This window comes from Plectropomus leopardus, chromosome 4 (genome assembly GCF_008729295.1).
Source record: "Plectropomus leopardus isolate mb chromosome 4, YSFRI_Pleo_2.0, whole genome shotgun sequence".
Lineage (NCBI taxonomy): Eukaryota > Metazoa > Chordata > Actinopteri > Perciformes > Serranidae > Plectropomus > Plectropomus leopardus.
Window position 1 is genome coordinate 6,169,566 of NC_056466.1, and position 27,024 is coordinate 6,196,589.

At 38.7% G+C, this 27,024-nt stretch overlaps 1 protein-coding gene across 1 annotated transcript; it reads right to left on the reverse strand.

The window, feature by feature from the left end:
- Nucleotides 1-73: 73 nt before the first annotated feature.
- On the reverse strand, nucleotides 74-19,091 carry lrpap1 (low density lipoprotein receptor-related protein associated protein 1). Its single transcript, XM_042485134.1, has 8 exons — nucleotides 18,837-19,091; nucleotides 15,787-15,931; nucleotides 10,873-11,003; nucleotides 7,833-7,953; nucleotides 6,413-6,568; nucleotides 4,785-4,867; nucleotides 4,056-4,232; nucleotides 74-1,488 (listed from the first exon to the last, which is right to left on the reverse strand). The coding sequence occupies exons 1-8, from the start codon at nucleotides 18,996-18,998 to the stop codon at nucleotides 1,420-1,422; spliced, it is 1,044 nt and encodes a 347-aa protein (XP_042341068.1). The 5' UTR covers nucleotides 18,999-19,091; the 3' UTR covers nucleotides 74-1,419.
- Nucleotides 19,092-27,024: the final 7,933 nt, after the last annotated feature.

The window sequence follows — 27,024 nt, forward strand, 5'->3', positions numbered from 1 at the left end:
CTAATGTTTACCACTGACAGACAGCAGCTGTGCTTCGCAAATTGTAACTTGTCTGGAATTTGTTTTTCGTTACAGCTAGATTTACTTTCTCCACGCTGCGCTGCAGTGGATGTATTTGTTACCGCTCTTAAAAAGAGGTGAGAGATGAAGCCCACCTCATCGCACTGATGCCTTACACTCGACTGTTAGAGCCCCGGCTTGCTCGGCTATCATTCCACATCAGACCTCAAAATCATTCGATTGAAATAAGCGTCTTAGAGTTACATCTCGGATGCAAATTAGATTAATCCGGGCCCATGTGGCCCAAGCAGGACATGACTGAGTAATCAGCCAGCCAGGGACATTATTCATCACAGTAATCAATGTCTCTGCTTCTGGTTGGGATTGATGAATGGGAAAGCACAGTGTGTGTTCCAATTTCTCACCTCCCTCTTGATATCATCAGAACAAATTGTTCAACATTTGGCGCTAATTTATTTTTATGGCGGCGGTTCCCCACCGGTGTGTCTGAGGGAAAACGCGAGGGTGAGTTAGAAAAACTTCACCAAAAATAGCCTGTTAATGTCACTTCAGGGGCTGCTTTCTCTGCAGGATTTGTAAATAGTAACTGCTTTTATTTATGCCAAGACTATAAGAATAACATTTAACTATATTTTTAAAATATTACTGTTTGTATGTTTTTGGCACCTGTATCTTACTGATTAAAGATTGCTGTTACATTTTTAGGTTTCGGGGTTTCAATGCTTCTTCCCTAAATCTGCGGAGCATCCTTCACGTTTATATTGATCAGTGGCAACAATATTTTAAGCAGACTAAGGTATAAGTTACTACACTAGTTCCAGCCAGTCTGATGTAGCATTTATTGATTGCACAACTACTGACAGATGGGTGTGGACAAAATGTCTGGCCAGCAATGTGCCGATATTTCTACAAGATGAAGTACTCATGCAGTGAGTTGGCTTTTCCCCAGGACCTGAACCGTCCCTCAGCAGCTAAACTACATCATCGGTTAAGAGTGACTCAACTGCTGCCGTCTATCCCTCAACACCCACCCCCACAAAATCCGGCTCTCCTGGAGTACAAACATTTTCAGCCAGACAGTTCATCCACACCTGTGTGCCAATAGTTGTACAAATAAATGTAGTACCGATGAGAACGTAAACTATTTATTATTATTTCATCTGTACTGTGACTGATGATCTGATGAGTTTGATAAACTAATAAGTCCACCTGATTAAAAGAAATATCTACAAAGCATTCATTCAGCGATATCTAAAAATATCAACAACTATAACGCTAGAAAAGTAGAAATCGCTGATTTTTTTTACAGTAGTTGACGGGGAATGGGGTAACGTAGCGTACGCTGTGTGTGGTTGTACGGTATTACTTGAGTTCTTTGACCTTCATGATCCAGACGTCTCACAGCTCGTTGTGCTCGAGTCCCTCGCGAGAGATCTTGTTGGCCAGGTCCTGCATGTGTTTCTTCATCTGAGATCAAAGAGTGAAAGACAAATGTCTGTCGATCTGTAACTCAGTTTGTGTGGCGGCTGAGAAGTTTACAGTCAAACATGTTTAATGGATCTTTTTCACAGCAGACGTTTTGACACGTTAAAGTAGTAAAAGCACACGTGAAACTGATGGCATTAACCGTGTCTTTGTTCCATTAGGTTTTCAAGTAAGCCATTACAATGAGCCACCATGGACAAGACCCAGGACTCATTTTAAGAGGAGTGCAGCCATCATTTATGTAATTAACCCTTTAAGACCTGAGCAAATTGGCTTGATTTTTTTCAGACAGCAATGAGCAATGAAAGAAGAAGTTATTAAAACTAGTAAGAAATTAGTAAAAGTACAAGAATATTACCTGAAAGTTAATATTCTTGTGCTTTTACTAAATGCTGACTAGTTTTAATAACTTTAAAAGAACAAAAAACAAAGTTAATGTTAAAAAACAAACCAACAAGGAAATGGGTAAAGTGCTTGCCGTAAAAAATATAATAATTCTGTAAACAAATTTCAAATATATAACTATTAAAATAATAAATATAGTTTTTCCCTAGACAATTTTCCCTTTCTTACATATACATTTTTGAAGTCTACTAATTTCTTGTAATTTGTGGAATTGTTCCTGTCATGGTGCCTTGAAAAATAAAACAATTCAACCATATTTTGGTTTAAATAAAATATGGTTACATTTATTTATTTTATTTTAAATACTTGTAAAAGGTGTAGAAAAGAAGCACCAGAAAAGTGATGTCGCTCCGGGTTTTAAAGGGTTAAACACGCTTGTGCTTTTCCTGTAATGACATGTCAAAACAAGTGCTGTGCAAAAGGTCTACAAACAAAAAACGAAATGTGCAATTTACTAGGTAACATTTTGGTTGTTTTTATGGTAAACTGTCACATTAATCTTCTGCAATGTTCATGTTATAAAGAGAAAAGCCCTCTCAGCTTTATTTTATTCATATTAGATTAGTAATGTCTTTATGCAGATTTTAACATAAACCATAAGTCACATTCCAAACATTATGCAAATCTGATATTTATCCATCCGAATGTACTTTGAATTGCTGATTTCACAAATAATGACACGTACCACTGCCGATATTGATCATGTTTAAAATTCAAGCTTTGTAAACTAATTATGGACTTCTCGTTGGCTACAACACAAATTATGCAGAAGAATATATCTCTGATAAACCTGCACGCACTATGCTAATTATTTTTAATACATTTGGTTATAGGCTTTTTTCAGATGACTGCAATATGTAGAAATATTGATATTATGTCTAACAGGGTAAACATAACATAAGGTATATTGCAACATATCGTATAAAACTGAGTTGTATATTATTAGGCCCACAATAATGTGTAAGGCGGCATCCATAAGACTCTTGAACTTATAATTCATTATAAGTGGCATCTATAATCTTTTATGACAGCATGGTGTGTGTTAATGAGTGTACTTATAAAGTATAATGAATGCATCATAGATGTGGTGTTCATAGAAACTGTTACCATTCTGGACTTTCTTTCAAACAGCCTTTTGTTGAGCGACTCTGCTCATCTACAACAGAACAATATCAGGTGGTAACCTTTGTCCCATTTCTTTGTAAATGCTGTTCTCAGAGCCATAGCAATGTTTTATTCATTGCTCATTTAGCTACACTATTAGTTTCTACAGCAGGCTGCTATTGAACAGGAGCTTTGTGCAGTTTGATGGCAGAAGTGAGATGTAGAGTAAAGGCCCAGACACACCAAACCGGCATGAAAGAACGAGTGGCGACAAAAGCCGGCAGTTTTTATGGTCTTACACGAACAAAAAGTGGCACTCGAACAAACTACAAAGACCACAGCTAACAGACAACTAGCATGTATATTCTGCGGCTGCATGAAAGGAAATATCTCATATCAGCAGGCAGTGGTAGTCTGGTAGGGAAACTGGAAGACCGCTGAGATGGATTCAAGATGCCACTTAGTTTGCACATTAGCAACACAACCTGATGTTGTGAGAATGAAGGATATTTAGCATGCACTAACAAACAATTACAGAAACAGTTACAAACCGTTTCTGCTTAAAAGTGCAATGGCATCATAGATTTGATATTCTTAGAAAGTGAGTTTATTAATCTCATGACTTGGTGATTTCAGTGGTTTGTAGTGAGGCACTGAGCTGAAAATCCAAGTGTTTTCTTTCATCCTCTCGTTCTGCTTTCAAGTTGGGCAGTGTTCACAGAGTCCACGAGATGTGACCATATGAACACCGCCGACTTTGCATTCACAACCTCGTAAGTCGAAATTTTCAGAAAGCTCCGAGTTCACGACTTTGTGTTAGCCCATTTTGTAAACATGAGTTCATGATTCCATTTGAGCACGAAACGCAGGCTCAACACACCGAGTCGGCCGAAAAAGCTGCCGACGAGGGCAGACTAGTGCTGATGGTGCGTCTCAAACCGTGTCAGACGTTCACCGATGGCCAAACATTGATGGCCTTCGGTCAGTCTGGTGTGTCAGGGTCCTGGGAGCTAACAGACAAACTTTGAATCTCTCCTTACCTTGTAGCCCATCTCCCTCGTCTTCTCAGCGAGCGTGTTGTACTTCTCCTGGTTCTTCTTGATGTGCTCTTTGTCTCCTAAAGACTCAACGTGTCGCAGCTTCTGGTGAGAGAGCTCCAGCTGCTCCTGGTAATGGCTGTGCTTCTCAACCTTGGTCTCAAAGTGACGCAGCTCCTCCTGAGAGAACAAAGAAAGGAGGGGTGCAAGTTTAGTTCACCCTCAATTACATGCACAGCTGCACAACAAAGCCTATATGCATCTCAAGTAGTGACTCGAGAGGAAATGTCACAGAGAAAATTCTAGCTGAATGTTTCCCTGTGACACATTTTGATCTTGAAGCTGGATATCCTTTTTTTTTTTTTAAATGGAAATTTAAATTGAGATGTTCACTGCGATGCTCAGCTCATGGGACAAAGGGTGAAAGGAGCACAACGAAAGATAGGAGAGTGGAATACCTGGGCATTTCAAATGTGTAATGCACAAAATGCGATCAGAATAATGTGCACTTTAGGCTTTATGGCTCAACATACACAAGTACTACTCAGCTACCAAGTACACTACATAAGATAATACACCTTTTACCAAAAGAGCACTTCACCAAAAAGTTTCTAAGAGTTGTTTTCTAAAAGTTAGACTGCAGTACTCTGATAAAACAAAAAGCGTTATCTAGAAACTAATCGGTGAAAGCAAAAGTGTCCAAAACACTGTCACAAGTAATGTAAGAGTTACCTTGAGAGAGTCCAGCTCGTCTTCGCTCAGGTTGGCTCTCTTGGCAGCCTCCCACAGTTCAATCACACGAGGCTCCCGAAACTCTGCAGAGGAGGAACAGACAGAGACAGAAGATAAAGAGATAAACAGTCCATGGAGACAGTTTGGAGCCTCACCAACACTTGCACACTCAAGAGGAGCAGGGCTTTGAAGAGGAGCAGACGCAGCAGATGTTTTCTAAGCGATAATCACAACAAGCCTTGTTGCTCAGTAATTCTGTATAAACACATTAGGGCTGAGTGATGTGGAGAAATCAAATATTCTAAATTTTGACCAAATATCTCAATAGCAACAGTGACTGTGGCTGCTGCTTGCCATCCCCTGCATTTGGCTTGACATTAGTGCGGCATTGCAATAGCCCCAGTTGACTCAGTGCTTTCAGAAAATATTTACACAGTGAAATTATTGATAAATAATACTCCGTAATGTGTCGATAATTACTACGTGGGTACAGCCTTGTAAGTTGAGAAAATTACAGCACTTTACTGTGATGCAACCTTTAAAACAAAGAAAAGACAAACACTTACAATATCTGAAATCAAAGACCGTATCTCATCTCGTATCATAATATATAAAATTAATCTATTGCCGGGCTCGAACACACACAATATTAAAGAGGAGAAAACTGCTTGCATTTACAACTGCTGTCACAGATTTCACTGCATAAATGCTAGAAAGCTGAACGAGTAACAGAGCCAGCCAGAGAAAACAGCAAGGAGGAGATTAAGGCTGTTTTGTGCAAGAGGAAGTAGGAAGTGAAGGGTTGAGTGAGAAAAAACCTGGAGGGGAATTAAAGACCAAGTAAAAGGAGTCAGTCTCAATCAGCAGCAGGTACATCACCTCCATCTAAACTCCTAAACAGACTCCCTCTGCAACCTGCACAACTGAGACCGCACACACACTCTGCACTACACTCGATCAAAGGCAGCAGAATATGAGAGATAAAAGACTGAACTGTAAGAAAATGAAATCAGGAGAGTCATAAATGCGCTCTCCAAGTTAAGCACAAGGACAGGCTGGTTGATGTCAGTGGACGGATGCAGCAATCTGGACTCAAAACTAAAAGCATAACACCGTTAGCACATCAGCGCTCGCCAACTGTGATACGGCAGAGTGTGTTATTATTATTACAAATCCCGGTGATTAAGCTGATGAGATAAACACACAGTGAGACTAAGAAGCACAAAGAGACGAGTTCTGTAGGTTTATGTTTCAGGGCTCCTTCAGCTTAAGACAAGATAGATTTAAGACTTTTTTTACGTCGCTCGTAGTGAAATTTAACACAAATTTTAAAATAATCAAAATTGAAGGCGAAAAAACAGTTTTCGGCAGCTTTTGATGTCACTGGTATATTACAAAAAGAAAAAAAAAGCTGTTATAAATTATTTTGAGATTTTACAATCCAACATGAAACAAAAAAAAGATTCTTCAAATCCTACTTCCCATGTCTGAGCATTTTAAAGATTTTTTAAAAGACTGATTTAAGAAACTGTAATGCCAGTTAATGCCATATGCCAGATGAATAGATTTAATGCTTTTTAAGACTTTTTAAGGATCCGCGGGAGCCCTGTGTGCTTTCTCTCTCTTACCGCTGTCTTCTGTGAAGCCCTCGTGGCTGATCTTTCGGAGGCGCTCAAAGCCCTGGTTGAGGTCTCTCATTTTCTGCTTCAGGTCCGTGTGCTTCTGATGCAGCACATGCTCTTTGGCGTCGCCCTCCAGGGGAGAGATCACATTCTTGTGTATTTCTGTTGAGGTGAACAGACGGAGGGAAAAACGGGGGAGAGGAGGTGACAGGGCAGGTTAGGAGTCGAGTTGGGTGGGCGGTTTAGATGGAGGAGAGCAGAGGAAATGAAAGGGGGATAAAACAAGAAACCGTGAAGAATAATAATAACGCAAGAAAGTGAGAAAGAAGGGAAAGGAGGAAATTAAAGCAATAAAAGAGACAAAGAAAAAACAGCATTTAATAAGGAGAGTTTAGTAGCAGCTATAAAATAACCTGTAAAGCGTTATGACATTTCACAGGACTGGTGCTTTCTTCATATATCACATTTATTTTTCCAAGAGAACCTTGCAAAACCTATGATCCTCATCTTTTACCGTTAATAACACACCGTTTTTATGAAACGCCTGGCTGTCATCTACACAAAAGGCAGGAAGTAAAAAACAGACAAAGGCCAACTGGACGGCAGTTGACATTTGGATCAAAAGAAAAAAAAAAGGAGATGAAATGAAGACAGGGGAAGGCAGTTAAAGTGTGCCTGGATGAAGGTGGTGCTGTTGTGGAGATGCACGGAGACTCTCCTCAGGGCAACATGTGATTGGCTCAATATTTAAATGCATCAGACAAGCAGAAAAACACCCCTGGCTCGTTCGCCACAAACATAACGTCGTGAAGCGCTAGCAGCAAAGTTCTGGCACAAAACAGCTGCAAAGTGTCAGTGACGTCCGAACGAGACATGCCTGTCCTCCCTGCTCCGTCTGAAACACAGTGGGGCCTGTCAGCTCGGCTTAAAACTCACAGCTTGATGCGATGTGACAAGCAGTGATAGAGCGCGGAGCGGTGGGTGGCAGCATGTGCGGTCTGATACCTTCCACCTACACACATGACCACAAGACTGAACAAACAGAGAGCACTCCAGACTTTTCAGAAAACTGACCTCAGCAGCAAAAGAAGACCTGCTATCAGCCAAAAGAGGCTTAAAGAGGTGAGAGGGTGTTTATCTTTGCATTATTTTACTTTGGAAACTGCCCTGACAGCTAGAAAATACAAATTTGGACTTTTTTCTCTGCAAAATGTAAATTTTAAACTTATTCTGGTTTGGGAGAAAACCTGAAATCAGAACCATAAGTGTGTCTGCACACAAACACATATAGTGGTGAATAGTAAAGAGGAGGACAGGGCTTAAAGGCTCATACACTTGGCCTCAGAATATACTGATATAACTAAGCGGAGGTGGTTTGACACCTCTGCTCAGCAGCAGAGCAAAGGGAGTGATTCATGCGGCTCACCCTCGGTCCTGCTGACTGTATCCATGAGGATGTTGTACTCGTGGATCTTGTCCTTGTGATGCTGGAACTCCCTCTTCAGATTCAGCAGCTCGTCGCTGGAGAACTTTCCTGAGCTCTTGGCCTGGTGGGGGAACAATCGTCAGGGGGAGTTAGTCTTGAAAGCAGAAAAAGAGGAAGAGACGAGTTTTGTTTGGAAAAGAGTGACAAATAGGATCACTGCTTGGTACTGTACAATTTGTCTACTAGATGTTTGAGGTTTAAGTAGCGTGAAACACAGCGACATTTGAAAATCAATAAACTCAATTGACTGTCAAAACACAAGGAGACCGTGGCACCATTTAACAGAATATACTGAAAATGTTGCATATGACAGATGTCAAATTTTCTCAAAAGTTTATCATCCGAGGTTTACAGCAGAAATAGAAAAGTGTTTTGCTTTAACTTATCATCATAAATTGAATGTTGATTGTACAATGTTGTTGCACTATTGGTGTGTTTAAACAGTTTGGTTCAGTTCAGTATGCATTTTTTTTGCATTTGCATTGTGAAAAGCTTGGAACAGTATTCATTTTTCATCACCCCTCTGCTTGGGGTACATTGCACATAGGTGCAGTACTAAAAGGTGGAGCTAGTAATGCTGCAGCCTGTTTATCGGTCAGCAGAGAATCCACACTGTGCTCAGGGCTGAGCTGTGGCTGTTCATACCATGACAAGTTTTACATACATTTCTGAACTGTAACTATAGAATGAAATGATGTCTCGCAGCCTCTCGCAGCAGCTTTAAAGTGAGAGAAATAATCATTTCATTCACTGGGCCGACTGCTAACTTTTAACGCAGAGTGTCTATTTGTTATGTTACTGAATGCATGAGATGACAACATGAATCCATCAACACACAAGATGAGAAACGCTTGCACACTTCACTCTCTATAATCTGTAAACAATGAACAATGAAATACATCGAGTGCTTCTGGACAGAGCGAGAAGTAACAGCAATCCTGCCAACATGTGACAGTACTGTCAGTGGCGGAAACACTACACAGATCTAGGGTCTAGGTACCTCTTTATAGGTGTTATTTTTGGTTCCAGAGGTACTACACCGAAAGCTGTTGATGGAACTGCAGTTTATGTAATTGCAGCTATGATCTCCCAGGAAAATGAAGGCTCAATTTACGGCACAAAGGAACTGTGTACAACATTGCACAAACAAAACAGGAAGAGGATAGCGTTTTGGGGGTTGAAAAGTGTTCTTTTTCAGCTTTAAAGATTTTTACTGTTTGCAAATGCAACAAGTATAGAGATTTTAATGCTTGCATAAATAGGAATTATACCGAAACATTTCAATCCCACTCCAGCAGATGCAGGGATAACATGCAGTGGTCAAAGATAGCTGATTTTCATTGCTTTTTACACCCCCAAACACAATTGGTATAAGTTTGTGTTTATAAAATGCCCCAATAGAACTTTGACTTGTCAGAATTTTCCAAAATTACACAATTTCAGTCTGAAGTTGTTCAAGGACTAGAGTTGCAGTAAAAATGAATCACTCTTTTTTTCCACATAGGGTAACTTCTGTATTTTTAATCTGAACCCTATTTTCCTGTTTTTGCATACAAGTGACTAATGGAGACAAGTGGTTTTGAAATTGGTTCAGTACTGAGACCTGAGTACCTTGTTTTTCCACTGACACACTCAGATTTTTATTATCACGACATTATAGAAAGGAGCATGCAGAAAAATAAAAATGTATCCACCTTTCACTGGTCTGCTTGTTATTGTGACCAAGTCTTGTTTAAGGAGAAGTCTCGTTCTGAATGTCTCTAGAGATGACTTGTTGCAGATGAAAACACGATAGAGAGTTGAGAGAGGAGTGCTGGGAAGAGTTTGTTGTGCTGGAGTAAAGAAAGCGTAACTTAGTGTTACCTTTAAAATCTGCAAGATTTTAAAATAAGACTCTTTGAGAAAGACTTTGACACAAAACAGAAAGAAACAAGCAAAAGGTACGGAAAAACAAGGGTCCAGTCCTTTCGTTAATGTTTTAAAACATAGGGATAATATCAATCTGAATCTGTCAGAGACTAACACAAGGATTTTTTGTGCACGGATACGTACAGGGATTATACTGCAGTCTGTTTCTCTCCTGCAGCTACAGCTCTCTCTCTCTCTCAGTACTGGAAACTATTGTCTCCATCAGTCACTTAGTTTACATGGCAACGGTTCTTGCCTAAAACGTTTAACTTTTGTTGCGGTTTGGCCTTTTGTTCACACATTGGTATTTTAGGGGCCTAAAAACACAAACTTTTGAAACCAGGTTCCAGGGTGTACTCGTCGCCATGTTCACTGGAAATACGCACCGATCCTGTGAGAACGGTGACACCACGGCCGTACTTTGCACATGTGCTGTTCTTCTATGGTACGTCATTAAAAGTTACACTGCCAACGACTGGCCTGACATGCATACTGCAGAGGTTTCGGTTGTTTTTGCAGATCCATGTACACAAAGATTGCTCTCAAATGTTATCATATGAACACAGATTTTGTTTTTTTAAAACTCAAAGGACAGACTTTTCCATTTTTAGTAGGGCTGTTCTTGTCTAAGCATAGCTGTAGACACAAAAACATGGGAAAATAGGGTCCAGGTTTAAAAAATACTGGGGTTTCCTTTTACATGGCTTTTTACTTACTGTCACAAGTTACCAAAAGGCACACTTTTTAAAATGAAATTTTTTCTAGCCCGTGCAGTTCTTGAGTCAAATGTAAAAGCTGCATTAAAACACTCCTTTGGTGAGAAGAACCTTGCAAACCTGTCACTCAGTTTCCATTTAAAAAGATCAGAGGCACCAAATGCTTTCCAATTCATTTTTAGGTGTTAGAGGGTCATGTCTTTATTTTATCTTTAGATTTCCATCCACCACCAGCAAAAGACAGCCATAAAGGTGTCAAAATTTCACTACAAAAATGAGAACATAAAATCGAAGCACCATTTCCAAAACACATTTCAATATTTCTCTTCCCTTCTCCTTCGTCGACACATACACACCTTGTTCCAGAGTTTGTCCAGCCGGGGATCGTCAAATATGTCTCCCTCTTTGGTGTCGTGGTCCTTCAGGGAGTTGCTCTCCAGTGGCCGAGTGTCTCTTTTCCCATCCATCCCGTACTTGGCCAGGATCACTATAAATGTAACACATAAGAGGTTTTACTAAAAAGCTTAAAACTGTTGTAATAAGTGTTCCTGACATGAGACTGTAAGGAGTAACAACTAAAGCTGTCAAGAGAGAAAACCATTTGACACCCAAGAGAATTTAAATTGACTAAGACACTGTACATTCATCATTTAAGAAATACTCTAAAATATTTCACATCAGAAACCAGCCTGAGGCCCACAACCACTGACAGCAACTCATTAATTCAAAAGTCATCACTCAATTTTAAAAGAACTGCAAAGGGAGAAGTGTCTCTAATGAATCAGCTGCTGAAAATATGCTGAGCAGGACAAGAAACGTGCTTCAGAGTCTGGGAATCTAACAAGAGCTTATCAAAGGAAACTAACTTCAATTGTGTCTTTACACAGAGTGGGAGATATGCGTGTGCTTTATTCTGAGCTGCTCTTAACCCGAAAGACCTTTAAAGATGAGAGCAGACAAGAGGAAAAAGCTAATTTACCCTCCCACTTGCTCACTTAACGGATCACCTTACTCAACCCAAACTTGGCAGGAAGCCGGAACAAACATGGAAGACAAATGAAGATACAAAAAGATTTTAAATACATACAAAAACTGCCAGACTTTTCTTTCCAAGACACTTAAATGATGATGATGCCAAACACTGGGTGTTTTAGTTGTCAATTTGTTTGATATTGCCAGATTAGTGCAAAGAAGAGACAGTTTTGTCCAGAGCTGCACAATTACGGCCAAAAAAATTATCATTATTTGATAAATATTGAGATTCATATTATGCATCACAATTACTCATTTATTTTTGGCACAAAATATTATTCAGAACATTGCTTTTAATTTAAGGACAGGAATTCAATGAGGGGTCACTGGCGACTCTTCTTGACTTTCATGCTTTCTGCATATGATGTTTTTCATTTGTTCTTACATAAAGTCTTCTGCTCTAAATCCAAAATATTTTCAAACAACAGATGATGATCCATTTTGAGGAGGGAGCTCTTCGCTTTCTGCTCCAGATATCTGTTTTTTGGGTTTTTTTTTTGCCTGTCAGCTGTCTATTGTATAATTTCTACAGTGTAGCTGCAACTTTCAAGAAAGTCTTACAGAGGTGGCACTGCAGGGTGCATTTTAGCAGTGGTTCCCAACTGGTCCAGTCACAGGGTTCTGATTTCTCACTGTCATTAGACAAGGTCCTCACATTAGATAAATTAAGATATATTCAATTTTATGTCACAAGATGTTAACAACTCGTTGGCTTAGCACACAAAGAAATAAAACATATAGAGAAGCCCAGTAATGAGTCCTAAAACCCGGGAATCCGATAGCATTTCAGCACCTCCAGTTCCCCTTTCATCTAAAAGTCAATCGGTTTTTAGTGCGTTTTTGATGAGAAGCCTGAAAAGAGGTCTGTAGTTAACACAAACAGACTTTTACGTGTTGTTCTACAACATGAAATACATCAGTACATACCCCACTTGCAAACTTGAGGCTTTTTTGTGTCTTAAAAAAGGCGGCTGCTAACAAGTAGCTAAATGAGACTACATAACGTCATCAAGCTGAAACTGTGCTGACCAGCCTCGTAGTGGTGGCGACACAACCATAGTGTAGCTTGTTCTAGCTGAGCAATGGCTATTTACTTCTGGCAATTGCATTTAGGTTTCAAAAATCCTGAAAGTGGTGTTCATTTTTAAAGATTACCTTGCTGAACAAAATGTGAAAGTATCATAAATCCAGGTTGTCCTACGGTAAAACGTCATCCCTGGGGCACTCTATTGCAAGAATTAACAGAAATGGCACTTCAAAACAAAAGCCATAGATTCAAAATAAAGTGTGTTTTTTTTACAAACTTGACAAATTCACAAGTCACATGCAGCCCATTGAGAACTGACCCACCAGGTGGGAACCACTACATTATCAAACATCATTTTGCAACTTATTACTGACGGGTAGGCATATCTTTAACACCACAGTAAAATAACATGTTTTTTCTGCAGAATCGGAGAAGACTCGGTCTACTGATAATCAATTTATTATGCGGGCATGTATGGTCACAAAGTTTGTGGGTTCAGGACTGGGCAGGAAAATATAACACTCTGAGGGAGCAGGCAGAAATAGTAATAATATTAGTGGGAGCAGGCTGGGGCAGGATTAGAAAAACAGTCCCATGTAGGGCTGCCCCTTGAAATCAGGGACTTGAATCATCACAAAAAATGTCGTTGCACATTTGAAAACTGTGGGAGTCGTTAACTTGTTTACTAGATTATGCTGTCACACTGAACGTCACGCGGAGCCCATTCAAACTTAACAGAAAGCAAAGCAAATTATTGAATATTTGTAGTGAACTACCAAATCTGATTGATATTTCTGAGTCGGGTACGGGGATAGTCCTCTGCAGGGCTCCGGTGCACACACAGCGTTATGACAGCTCCCAGAAAGTGAAGCCAGAACATTTCAATTGCCCCCCCAAGCAGTTGGCTGTTTGTTAGGGAAGCGTCTAATTTGATACGTAATGACGTGTTCTTTGAGCTGAGCACGCATTTTAAATGTCAATATCGCAAACAATCATGTTAATTGCAATTTTGGCTTCCCACAATTACATTGAGATAAATATTTGAGTGATCGTGCAGCCTTAGTTTTTGTACTCTGCCACTCTTTATTCTGCTCTTGTAAATTGTTACTGCAGACGCTGATTCAGCATCATCTCAACCTGCTGGTAACCCATCAGTGTCACTTATTAACTACCAATACTTCATTAGGAGACAGTCAGCACGTAGGGGGCTAGCTTAAAAATCCTCATAAACCAGATGCGAGAGCTTGCAGACGATCTCGGCAGTACTGTGGGGCTCTTATTCTTCACATTTTATGGGCTCAGCTGACACTCCTGACCAGAGTGCAATGAGTGCAAGCAGTAAAATAAGCTTATGTTCCCCCGAAAACCAATTTACAACAAGAGAGGTGTCAGGAATTGTCTGTAGGCATATCAGACTGACAGTAAAGAGGAAAAGTGATATGAAAAGAAAATAAGGAAAACTAAATTATTTTCAGCTCAATTAAAATGACTACAGAAGAAGGACTTGATTCAGTGGGAAGAGGATTACTCCTTTAAGATTTATGCTCAGCTCCGAAGCAACAGAGAGCGACTCTGCCTGAAGCTGGAAGGTCACTCGTCCACTCGGGAGTGAAGAAGAAGAAAAGGGTCCAGAGCGGGTGGAGCGCTCCCTGAGGTGCTAGAGGGCGGAAAGTGTCCACTGGCTGCTCGTGGCACAATGCTAAACAGATTGGAGAGTATGTTTGGGTCACTGCCAGCAGACACCGAGCTGAAGATCCTTCACACACTGATACACCAGCTCCACACTTCATGAATATCTTAAATTATGTGGCCATCTGAATTTATCGACGCTTGGTGCTGCTGCCGCCTAATTCCTATCATAAAGTTTACATAATGAGCTTTCTGCAAGATCAATAAGTGCAAAGAATGGCGGGATGCTTTAATCCTCTAATGACCTTAAACTCCATAATTAAATGAATAGATGAATATTTATTTGCCAGTGTTTCACATACACACTCATACCTTTGGCAGTATGAATTTATATACCAATGCTGCATATATTGATTTGTGCATGCTTGCAGTATGTAGTATTGATACAACTGCAGTCTTAATTTTAAAAGGAGATTTTGTAAAAGATGTTGGCAACAATCTAACCTTGACAGGGATAAGGAATTATATTTCTTTTTGGTTGATGAAGTGTAAAATAACACATCAATTATTCTACTAAAATAAGAGCAAGGATTATTACATAAACCACGGGTCTTTGCCCTGGCTGACAGATCAGGGGCCTCCTACCACACACAGTATATAGTATAAAGGTGCATTGCACTGGGCTGATGGGCGTTGTCAAGCAAAAGGCCGTATCTATCTCAGTCTACAGTCTTGATGTGCATCCGCATTTCAGGCAGGTGAGGGAAGAAACTCAACTTTTACTTTCAGAGGTTTTTGGAGAAGGAAAAACCTGTTGGAAGCTGACCACCTTCAAGTAAAAGCTAAAAATGTTTTCTTTTTTTTGTACTGCCTCCTCCACATGGTAATGACAGCAAACTTGATTTTTTAACTTGAATTTTAAATCATTTTAAATAATCTTTGTAATCTTTGCAGCTCTTGTCTGCACTTTTGCTATTTCTTAAAATAATTTCGTAATTACTTAATATTACCTTTTATATATTTTTTCTTTACTCTTTTATTGTAAGTCTTTATTCTCTAATATGTCTAATATTTTATTGCTTTATAAAACACTTTGAATTGCCCTGCTGCATACAATGTGCTATACAAATCAATATGTCTTGCCTGGTCATGTTAATGCATATTTTCAGACATTTTATAATTATTGAAAAAAAAAAAAAAAAAACATTTTCAAAAAATGATTTACTGTCTAAGAGTAAAATTGATAAATAGCAACACTAAGAGTTTGCGTTTTTGTAACATTCTGTGGGTCAAACAGACAAAAGTTTCTAAAAAATCCTGTGATAATACAATTTTTCAGCATTGAAGCTGCTTAATATTTCATGCCTTTTCGTGACTTGGTGAACACAGAAAGGTTTCTGTTGACATAATTCCTGCCAACATTTCAAGAATAATTATTTTTCAAAATCATAGAGCACAAAGCAACGCTGCCAAGGTCGGTTACTGAATATTAAGAACAGACTGACTCTGCAGTGAATTCAGAACAAAGTGAAGCCATTGTTCAAACTCTCCCAAACATCACCAGCGGAGAAAGCTGTCTTACCATTGAAGTTACGTCGAAGCTGGGCCTCCTTCTCCCCGTTCTCATCCAGTCCTTCCACTTTCATTTTCTTCCACTGCAGCTCATCTTTCTCCTGGATCTTCAGGTCACTGTGCAGCTCAGCCTGTCGCACCGGGGACAGCTGCATCTATCAAAACCAAAATAAAAGACAACGTAACTTTAGTTAAACAGAAGGAGGGAGAAACTTTGGAGAGAGAGGATGAGGCGTGGGGGAAACCAGACAGCAGGGGGAGATTGAAAGTGACACAGCAAACACACCACAACAATAATCATGTTTTTCAAAGTATTGTTAGAGAAACTTTTGGTGGAGCTGTAAACATGCTGCTACGCAGTTTAAAACCCAAATTTAATCCCCATTTGACCACGATGACAGCTCTAACTGAGCATTAGGGCCGGGCATTAGTACTCAATACTGCAACAATCCAGTGTTGAGTGACATCAAAACTTCTCCAGCCAAACAACACAAACATTTAATCAATTTTATAACCAGATTTGCAAAAAATGACTATTTGTGTGCTTCTGCTTGCAGCCAATCCCTACAAGCACTCTTCAGTTTACTGTGATGTGTGAGTGGCCCACTGCTGCAGCAGCTACAAACATTCAGCCTGTGATGTGAAGTTGAGCAAAGCGTACTTGCTAAAGTTGGCAACTCAACATGCCAGGATGCGAACAAAACATTCAAAAGTATCGATATTCATAACGTCTTTTATGCTCCTCTGTCTAAATAAATATGCCCTGTCTGTGTAGGTGTTTCTCTCATGTTGGTTTACGGTCGGGAGAGGGGTGGTGGTAGCTGGGTTTAACAGTGTAATCAGCAATCAGTTGTCTGTGTTCATTTGTTGCAGTAAAAATATGTGATAAAAAAGTAAGGCCAGTCGAGTAGGATTTGGCTGTTCAATATGAATATTTGACTTTTTGTTTAATTATCAGAAAAGTTGTGTATAAACGGCTCTGCAGGACGTTCAGTGTGACCGTGGCATTCACGTAAAGTAGTAAACAAGCTAATGGTGCTAACAATAAACCATAAACGTGCAACAACATTTTTGCCAACACTAGATATCAAACAAAAGTTGCTGTGGGCTGTAAATTTACTACTTCTAAGCAGAAGACCCCTCCTCTCTCCTCGTTTGTGGTGCTGCAGCTCTCTGTACCAGAGAGAAGCGTTAAAATCAAGAGTGCTAACTCTGCAGCAAAATGTGGGTACAAAAACATCCTCAGAAGTACACTACACTGAAAAAACTCCAACTACTCGAACTGAAGGTCTCTGACTGATGGCTCGAATCTCAGACTTTCAAGAGGAAGCCCTAAAATGAAGTACTCTGAGAGTATCTGTATAATTTTAAGGGTAATGGTATTGGTGCTGCTAATGTAATTTTTTTAAGAATACCACTGAGCAGTTATAAAGATGAGGAAACACCACTCTGATGAAGGCCAGATGGCTGAACGTGTTTGGTGAATGAAGTGTGGCATAATGAACAATAGTTGAGCAACTTTGTTGGACTTGCATCGAAGCTCACACTGGTCTGCACCGCACTTAGTGAGTTTGCAAAGTAGGAAATTGATCTGACCGTGTAAACCTACAAAAAGCCGCTCTGATGAATTACTAGAACTTAAGCTAGAATACTTCACTGTGAGGACTGCAGGAGCGACAGGGTGAATAATTGACTTGTTCAAGGGCTGTAAATGTGTTAATGGCGATTACTTAGAAAGAAAGACAAGAAAGAATCACACCCAACCTCCGTGCACACACACTCTCAAAAATATCGATTTATCCTTACACATTGATTCTGAACTTTTTAGAGTGTTTCAATGCCTTTTTCCTGCCAGGTCGATACACTGCCTGGTACCAGCTGCACCCTCTCCCTCTCTCATTAATGTGTACTACAGTCAAGCTGCTGTTCTCTGCTACAAAAGAAAAAAAATGTCATTTTAGACTTTTTCCACATTTTGGTATGCCAATGTAGAAAATGCAAAAGTGTAACATTAATGATGGCTGCATTCCACTTAGGGGAGACCCTGGTATTATGTATGCTGGTTCACTAAAGCAGTTCCTGCCACAGTGAATGTTTGCTGTGTAAAAGGCCTTTAGACGTTTCAAAATACAATTTCAACATATGGATTGTTAAAAAAATATATATGCAATGTCCATTTTTACCCTTAAAGTAAAAAATGGTATTGTATATCAATATTTTTCATTATGTATTGAAGTTAGAAATTCCAGTATTGTGACAACACATATGCGCACACGTACTTTTGCAACTCACGCTCTGAACAGGATGATACAAAGGTCCCTTTGAGGAAACTCTAGGTGTCATCTGATCTGTCACCAAGAAACCCACTTAAAAATCGTGTCAGCAATCTACCCTGTTAATGATTTTCTTCACATAAGATTTAAATCCACAGTAGACTCTTCATTACTCAGAAGATGAAACCACTGACTATCAATTTCCTAAATGTTGACATGCTAACTTGTTTTGGTCTCTTATCTATATATATATTTAACTGGTTGTCACTAAAAACTAAATAAAATTACATCATATAGTTAGAATGGTATAGTTTAATTTGAGGACAACCTGGATACAAAGATTTAAGATACTGTTATCAATTTAACATTTTGGGTAAATATCATATTCATTTATATATATATATTTCAGGTCTTTCCTTGTCATTTTTTGTTCAATACTTTAATTTTTTGTTGCAATATTTAGGTAAAACCTTTTATAAATTTGTTGCTAATTTTTGGGTCGTTTCCTGTTAAGTTTGCAATTACCTACCTAGTATGTTTTTGCAAGAAATCAAATCTATCTGCTCAGATTTCACATGGTTAATTAACCATAAAGTGCAGCTTCTTACAACTGAATAATCCGCCTGTGCTGCACCGTTGTTGGGAAAACTGCAGTGAACGTTAGCCAAACTAGGACATTAGCTACCCGGTTCACTGCACTGACCGGCAGCTAACGTTTTTGCGTTGTTGTGGTCGCGCAGTTTGCTACAGCTTCACGTTAACCCAACAGGTAACAGTTGATGCTCACCCTTTTCGCCTTCTCCCACACTTGATTCAGCTTAGCAACCCTGAACTCCACCGTCTGCTCATCACCGCCGCTCGGTTTGGCTTCGTTCATTTCTCGCGAGTATTTCCCCGCCATGACACCGACAGCGAAGCTCAAAGCAACGAATAAACACCGCAGCTTCATTTTAAAACAACTATTTACGACAAACGACTGGAAAAACAACAGCTAGCCAAACAAATTAGCCGCACTAGGCTACAAATGTTTGTGTGACTGCGGCTCACTGGTCATGTGCTCAAAACAGGAGGGCACTTCCGTAAGAAGTGCATTCTGGGATATGTAGTTTTTTATCTCAGCCTTTGTGCTATCAGCAAAGAGGATGAGACCTTTTTGAACTACATTTCCTGGAACGCCACTCCGCGCGGTTACCTGGCAACGAAGGAAAAGAATCTGAGCAAATAGAAAGCCTCCACGCGTTTAAATGACTGGCTGCTGCTCACATCATTTTGTACAATATTATTATGGACTGTCCGTTATAAACAGCAGCTGCTGAAAAGGGTTTCTTTGAGTTTTAGCTCAGAAGTCAGAGTATGTAAAACCAGACACATTAAAAGGGCAAAATCATTTTAAAGATAGACTTAGGACGAGTTCTTTATTTCTGAAAGTTCAGTCGATTACCTGAAATACTGTGTCCCTGACAAAGGAAGTCCACAAAGATAGATATTCTCAAGTTTACTTGTTTTGGTCAAAGTGAAAGTGGAATGATTTAAGGCAATTTATTTTTTAGTATTTTGATTATTAAGTGATTTTGTGTTTGTTTATATAAGTGGTATTCAAAATTGTTTATTAAAAGTTGTGATACAATATGTCACTAAGGAAATGTTTCAGTGTTTTAAGATCAACTGTATTGCTGTTTGTTTTTTGTTTTTTTTAAATTACAACATGCTTTATTTGCAGGCCTAATACTACTACAACTAATCATCATCATCATCATCATAATTATAACATATTTTTTAATGAATGTGTAGAATATTACTTTTTTTAACTTTACTTTTACATGTATTATTTTATTGCTTTGTCTTTTAAATCCTGCACACTGTATCTGATAGATAATAAAAAATAAATGAATTTAAAGTAAATGGTTTCAAAGTCCAAAAGATGTAGAAGATTGTAAAATAAAAAACAACTAAAATATCAGGGTATATATAAAGTAAAGTAAAAAATGAAAAATATATTAAAAAAACTTTCATACACTTATTTTTCAAGATTTAAACTTCAAATTTAAGTTTCAAATTTTAGTTTTGCCAATTACAATTACATTATTTTTCAAATTATTGAAAGTTTTGGCTAAAGATATAGCTTGATAATATTTTACATTAGGGTTTTTCTTTAAATTAATTTATTTGACTATTCCCATGCTATTTTTTATACACATAATATACAAACTAGTGCATACATAGGTCTGTTTTTAATGAAGGAGACCTCTGATATTATTGTGTATTCAGATAATATTTATCATTTGCACCATCCATCTACCTTTTGTAAAGATGTCTGAACATTTCTTCAAAAAGTTCTCTGGTGCTGGACCAAAGAGTTAAAGAAGACACACAGATTATAATTTAATGATTGATATTGCTTATTTCATTTTCATATGGGCCGAGCTAATTGAATTTAAAGGGAGACAGTATGAGAGCAAGCGTTTTTTATTATTGATCTGAAGTGGTCTCCTTGACAGAATTGTTAATGCAGCATTCATGCCAATGCACCGCAATAACCGACCTGAATTCAGTTAAACTATATTACACTGGGAGGAAGAGAGCGGGGACAGTGAGACAGACAGACAGTCAGACAGAGAGACATTACTGTACACCCTTGGCTTGACAATATTGTTTTATAACTTTAATGTCGATAAATCTCATTCAACTGAAAGTAAATTGAATTGAAGTGAGACGGAGACAGAACGGATGAATATTGGACTTGTGCCATGCAGCAATTCACATCTGCTCAACAAAAGACCCAAACTGTTTCAAAACAGAAATGAGTCACAAAAATGCCTCAATATTTACTTGACAATAAGAATCCGATTACAACTGTTATTAAAAAAGGATTTGACTTTAAATTACAGCAATCGAAAATCAATTTAATTACCAAAAAATGAGTGAATTTTTATTCAGATTCTATGAAGTTTGGAGACACAGTAGACCACATCAATAACCCAGGTGTATTAAATTCTATAAATGTAGGTCTGTGTTATTTTACCTTGCAGTTAAAGGCAAACTTTCATTTTGGAAGACTTAACAAGATGAATTTGCCGCTTTATCTCCGTCAACTGGTTATTTTTATGGTCTGAGACAATGTAACTTCAATATAAACCCTTTAAAACCTGGATCAGCATCACTTTCCTTGTGCTGCTTGAGACGCCTTCCCCAAGTATTTAACCCTTTGAAACCTGTGCAAATTGGTTTGATTTCTTTCAAAGACAATGAGCAACTCAAGAAATTCCTAAAATGAAATGAGAAGCGTTCTTAATTATTTCAAAAAACCAGAACTCAAGAAAGAAAATATCATAATTATACATTTTAAATATTTACCATTAATAATAATATTTTCCCTTTTTGTTTGGATTTTTTATTTTTTACTTTCTTGGTTTTTTTGTTGTTGTTTTTTTTAGGTAATTTCTTTGTAGTTTCTAATTTCTGGATCATTTCCCCATAAGTTGCTCATTGCGTTCTTTCCTTTTTTCGAAAGAAATCAAGTCAATTTGCCTGGTTTCAAAGGGTTAATAGACTGACAGATATTGCAGGGCCTAACACACAGATACAGTTTACCTGGTCAAAGAGCTTTACCACATTTGTATTAAGTGACTCTCCTCAGAGACTGAGAGTGTTTGTATATTCTTTCCTGACTGAGATGCATTTGTTCAGAGACATCTAAATTTCCAGGTTTGAGGTGATACAGTGCTCATCAGTTTGGAGAACAAGGGGACCAAATTAAGACGTAGGTGTCCAGCTGTTTCCTGAATTGATGCTTTCTTGGTCGAGGGTCACTGCTTTCGCATATTTGTAACTTCGGGCATGTTCATGGGGCATAAATCAATTCTTATAGAACAATTAACAACAATTATTACTTCTAAAAAGTGCCATCATTTGTCATGATTCTTTTAAATCTCTATGCTGGTTTCCATTAACCCTCAAATTGCACAAATTGAAATTGCGGATATAAATGCACCTAATGGAAACACAATCAATCAATTTCGAAAAAACTCCCATTCATTGCGAAAAAGTTTTACACCCACATTAGGTGGTAAGTCAGGCAATTCCAAAAGCCATATTTTGCAAAAATGCAATGGAAGGACTTTTTTCGCTGTTTGGCTTCCTCTGGCACGATGTAGCAGGTGCCACAAGAGGTTATATTGCATAACATAACTCTTCAAAAGTTGAGTGAATCATCTGGGAGTTTTGAATCCACAATTCCTCTGTGAAATCGTGGATTATCGCCACCTAGAAATCCCTCATATGTGGATGCTCAAACGTAGCAGGGAGTTGCCTTTCCATTATCGTTTGCATAACCAGCCTATGTCGGCTTCAATTGTAAAAAATGCCGGGGTCATTGTGGTGGCTGCAATAGAAATAAACCTGCTAATGTTTTGAACATCTATCGCCATGCTTCTAGGAATGATATCCCGAGAGGAGAAGTTGCAAAACATCACTCAGTGGGAATGCAGTCATCTTACAATTGTGCATTATCAACATTTTGAAAATACTGCTTAAGTTTTTAATGGAAACCTGCCTTCTGATTCCTGTATGTTTTGTTTTTGTTTTGTGTGACATGTTTTTTTCTTTTGGACTAGATATTATATTTCAATGTGATGTTCCTGGTTTAAAAAAAGACTCAAAATTATCACAAGGAGATGTGAATGAACTGCAAAGAGACAAACAATCTAAAACAAGGGCGAAGAAACACAAATGACTCCAAAGAGATGCAAAACCACCACAAGGAGACAAAAAATACCGCACATAAAATTACCACACAAAAAAAGATCCCACTAAGGGATGCAAAACAACTACAAAGACACGTAAAATGATGACAAAAGGGACAAACCGCAAAGACTTGCCTGTGTGTAGTAGAGGTGGTGGGGCCATTTGCATATCTGTGCCCAGGGGCCCACTCTCTCGTAGTTCGCCCATGAACATAAGTCTAACCCTGACTTCCTGAAGGAGAAGCAGCACTTTGATCAGATATCACAGGTGGTGTTCATTTGCATATGTGGAGGCACCATAAACTGCACCACTTACAGTATGAAACTCCCTTGATCATTTTCCAGTTCCTCTTTCCACCTCATCCTTTGTTGTGTTACGTCTCCATTTACTGCACCTCCGCATAACACACGTCTTTTTTTTTTTTCTTTAACGAGCCAAACAGTCTATCAGAGACCTGCCATCGCCAGAGCCGCACTTAATGAATGTGTCTGCCTATAAGGGGAGCAGGCTGGCTTGAATTGAAAAGGTTAACAGCGACTTCAAAGGCGCTGATATTTTGTCGGGAAACAATTGAAACTGTCACGTCTGTCTCAGCTGCTGACACACCTGCAGCGTCCCTGCACATGCATGCATTAAAATGCCAGCTGAAGCAGAATGAGTGAACAATTTTAAAATGTGGCTTCATGAAGAATGATTTAAAAAATATTTGCCTCTGTAAGTCTTTTTTCTTTCTTATTATTCAGTTGACATTTTAACCCTGACTCAACCACATATTAACTTAACCAGAAATAACCAAAAGAAATACTTGAAAATAAGCAAAAAAAAAAAAAAAAGAAAAGTGATTACAATAAACTTGACCTCAAGAAAGTGCTAAAAAGCAAATAATTTTTGTCTTTCTTTTTATGTGACTTAATTTCAAATATATAATTAAGAAACTACAAATATAATTTTCTGGATATTTTTGCCTTGTTTTAAAAAAATAATATCTAATAATCCCTTCCAACTAATTCAGATAATTTCCTTGCTACCTTGTACTATTTTTTTCAGTTTTCAGGACATTTCTTGTTAAATTGCTCATTATGTTTTTTTCCTGTATTAAAAATAAATCATACGAGTTTTCGCAGTTTTCGGAGGTTTTAATAAAAGCTGTTACGCCACTGTAACAGCATCTGAATGCAGCACAAGAAAACTGCAGGTGTTAAAGGGTTAACTTGAATCACTGATCAACAAACAGATAATTAACTGGAATTAACTGCATTCAAACAACACTGACATAAGGCTAAATTATCCTTTGATAGCTATCATGATGAAGTAAAAGCTTTTTTTTTATCATAAGATCTAAATGATTTGTCTCTGGAGAACATTGCTGCTTCTCTGTGTTATTACAGATATCCTTACACTGCCCTGGATTCCTTGACATATTTGTACATAAAATCAATATGATTGAACTGTAATACAATATATTACAAAAGGATAGAACAGAAATCAAGAGTTGGGTATTAGTTTGGTTATGATTGAATGTGAGCCTGCAAAAACATGTGTCTGCCAGCGAGAGTCTCTGGAGTGAGAAGTCAAGAAGTAGAGAGAGAGATATTAGGCCAGTGGGAGACTGCAGCACCGCAAACAGCCCACAGTACCATGACTGTTACATAAACTATGTTTGATGACAGCATCATTTTGTCTCCCTTTGGCTTCCATTAGGTGGAAAGAGATAAATCGACTGAGGTGGAGTATGAGAGCAGCGAGACAAAGAACAAAGGCAGAGCCAAAGAAAGCCAGAAAGTGCAAAGGAAAGAAAGCCACAAGGAAAAAGACACAGAGATTGAAGTAGCAGGTGTTTTGTCAGCAGGTTGTGTTGTCCTGTGGGTGTTAGGGAGAGCCGTAATGAAATAAAGGATATATTCAATCACTGACCATGAACAAACAGTCATTAAGACCAAGTGATTGCAATAAACAGGCTTCGATCATCGTGTTACTTGTGCTAATTTAACTGCAGGGAACAACAGGAGCAGACATCACATTAACTATGACTCTAACTCGGCTTGAATTAGCTCCTCGCAAATAAAACTTTCAGCGTTTCAAAATCTTCTAAGAGCGATATCATTTTTCTTTCAACAGTGCTGGGGATAGCTGCAGCATGTGTTATTCAAACAGCAGTTTGCCTACATTTTGCAGTAGGGCAAAAAGAAAAAGAATGCATATTTAATAACTGCAGATAAACAAACGTTTGCTGATAAAGGAAAAGAAGACAAATTATTTTCCCTTGCCATTTATTTTAATTATATTTTCTCTTTTAATTGTCACCTTGCGCAAACATGATGAGCACCCCGACGTCTGAACTACAAGAGACACTTGAGTTTAATATTCTGGTTTCATTTATTATTTTATGAAAAATAAATATACTGGGCTGTTTGGCTTGAGTCAGGTCCAGATGGCAGATTCTTGGTGTGTAGAAGGGATGAAAATTACAATAAATACTAAACTAGCAATCAATGGAGCACAGATATTTGCCAGGTGGCCACTCGAGCTGATCGCAGACGCTCGAGAAAATTCTCGTAATTTCAGCAGTCGTGCCACAGCTCGTTTCAGAAGCATCCAGAAGCTAAAAGAAATACATGCCTCGTCAATTTTTGATGGAGCAACAGCACATTGCTAACCGGGAAATCTATGTAAAATATAGATACAATGTAATTATGAATACTGAATGTATTTTTAATGATTAAACGCCACCAGATATCTTTGACCCATGTCACTCATAATTGGACTTTGAGCTGTATTAACTTTGTCTGTCGCTTTCAGCAAAAATATGTAGGAAATAACAATACACAACTAAATTTGACAAAAAAATAAACCACTAAACTACATGGCCCACTGACTCATTAATGGTACAAGCACAAATGTCAAAGAAAAATGACCAAATCAACAAGATCTACAAATCTACAATATTGGGCAGGAAAAAATGCTCTGCTCTTGAATCGCTCCCGGTGTGGTACGATGCCATCAGGTGGATGGAACGAAACCTTGTCGCAGTTGGGCACGGGCAAATAGTCCCACTGGGCTTCCTTACAGTCAAGATGGTAGTGAAGACAAAAAAAACAGGGACTAATTCATCTTATTATAAATAGTTTTAGTGGTTATAGAGCAAATCTGCAGATACTCCAGTTAAAAATGAGACCAAACTTTTCTTAGGAGGTCAGTTTTTAAACTGCGGCCACAGACAACATGTTGCCTTCAACAGATGCTGAGACCTGTTGGTTTTAGCCGAGATTATTTCTGGAAAACAGGAGGCCGCCACCGATTGGTTAAAAGGGGGAATGACTCAGCAGTGATGGCGTAAAACAATCAATAAAACAGGGTTTTACATCTCTGAATCACTGCAACCACAAGAGATCTTTGAGTGTACAGTCCATAGACTGTATGTAAAGATGGACGACACGTCCCCACTTTCCCTCGCTATGCTTAAGTGAAGCTAAAATATCCCAGATACACTGCTGCCGTCTTGTGCTGGTAAAGTCATTTGGAGCCGGAGTTTGTGCAGTAGCGTTATCCGTGGTCCGTCCAATCTTGAGCAGCTCCACTGAATGTGAGCGCCTGGATTGGCTGTCACAGCTGTCATTTATCTTTGGGAAAAAATCATTTGCCGTGTACTTTGAATTGTAGTTTGGCCCATGTCCCATTCACTAACCTGGAGGGGCGGGCTTTATGACCTACACTGCAGTCAGACAACAGGGGACGGTTTGAGACAGAAAAGCTAAACTTTGGGGGCGCTGTCATGTTGCCCATCTTTATGTAAAGTCTATGGTACAGTCACAGACAAAATATTAGGCTGATTGGTCCAAGTAAAAGTCCTGCATTCAAATTACTGTTGAGGTAAAAGTATAAAATCTACTTAAACTATCAAAAGTAACACTTCTTTTGAAGAAAGATGGCCTCTATGAGTGACATAAATATATACATTGAATCATCAGATTGTTACTGATGCATACAGTTTGCTCTTGGTTGATGTGAAGCTATATATAGTGGTTTCCTGAGAACCAGGCCACCTTCAAAGGGTCACAAGATGACAAATATGAGGAATCATGGTCTCACAGAAATACGCAGGTGTACCGACTCCTCTGATAAGGATACACTATGGCCCCTGGCACTACAATAAATTAGGTACAGCTGCTTCCCAGAAGGTCTCTGGCCCCTGCTGAGCCGTGCTGATGAAGCAGAGACACGCAGTCCAAAAA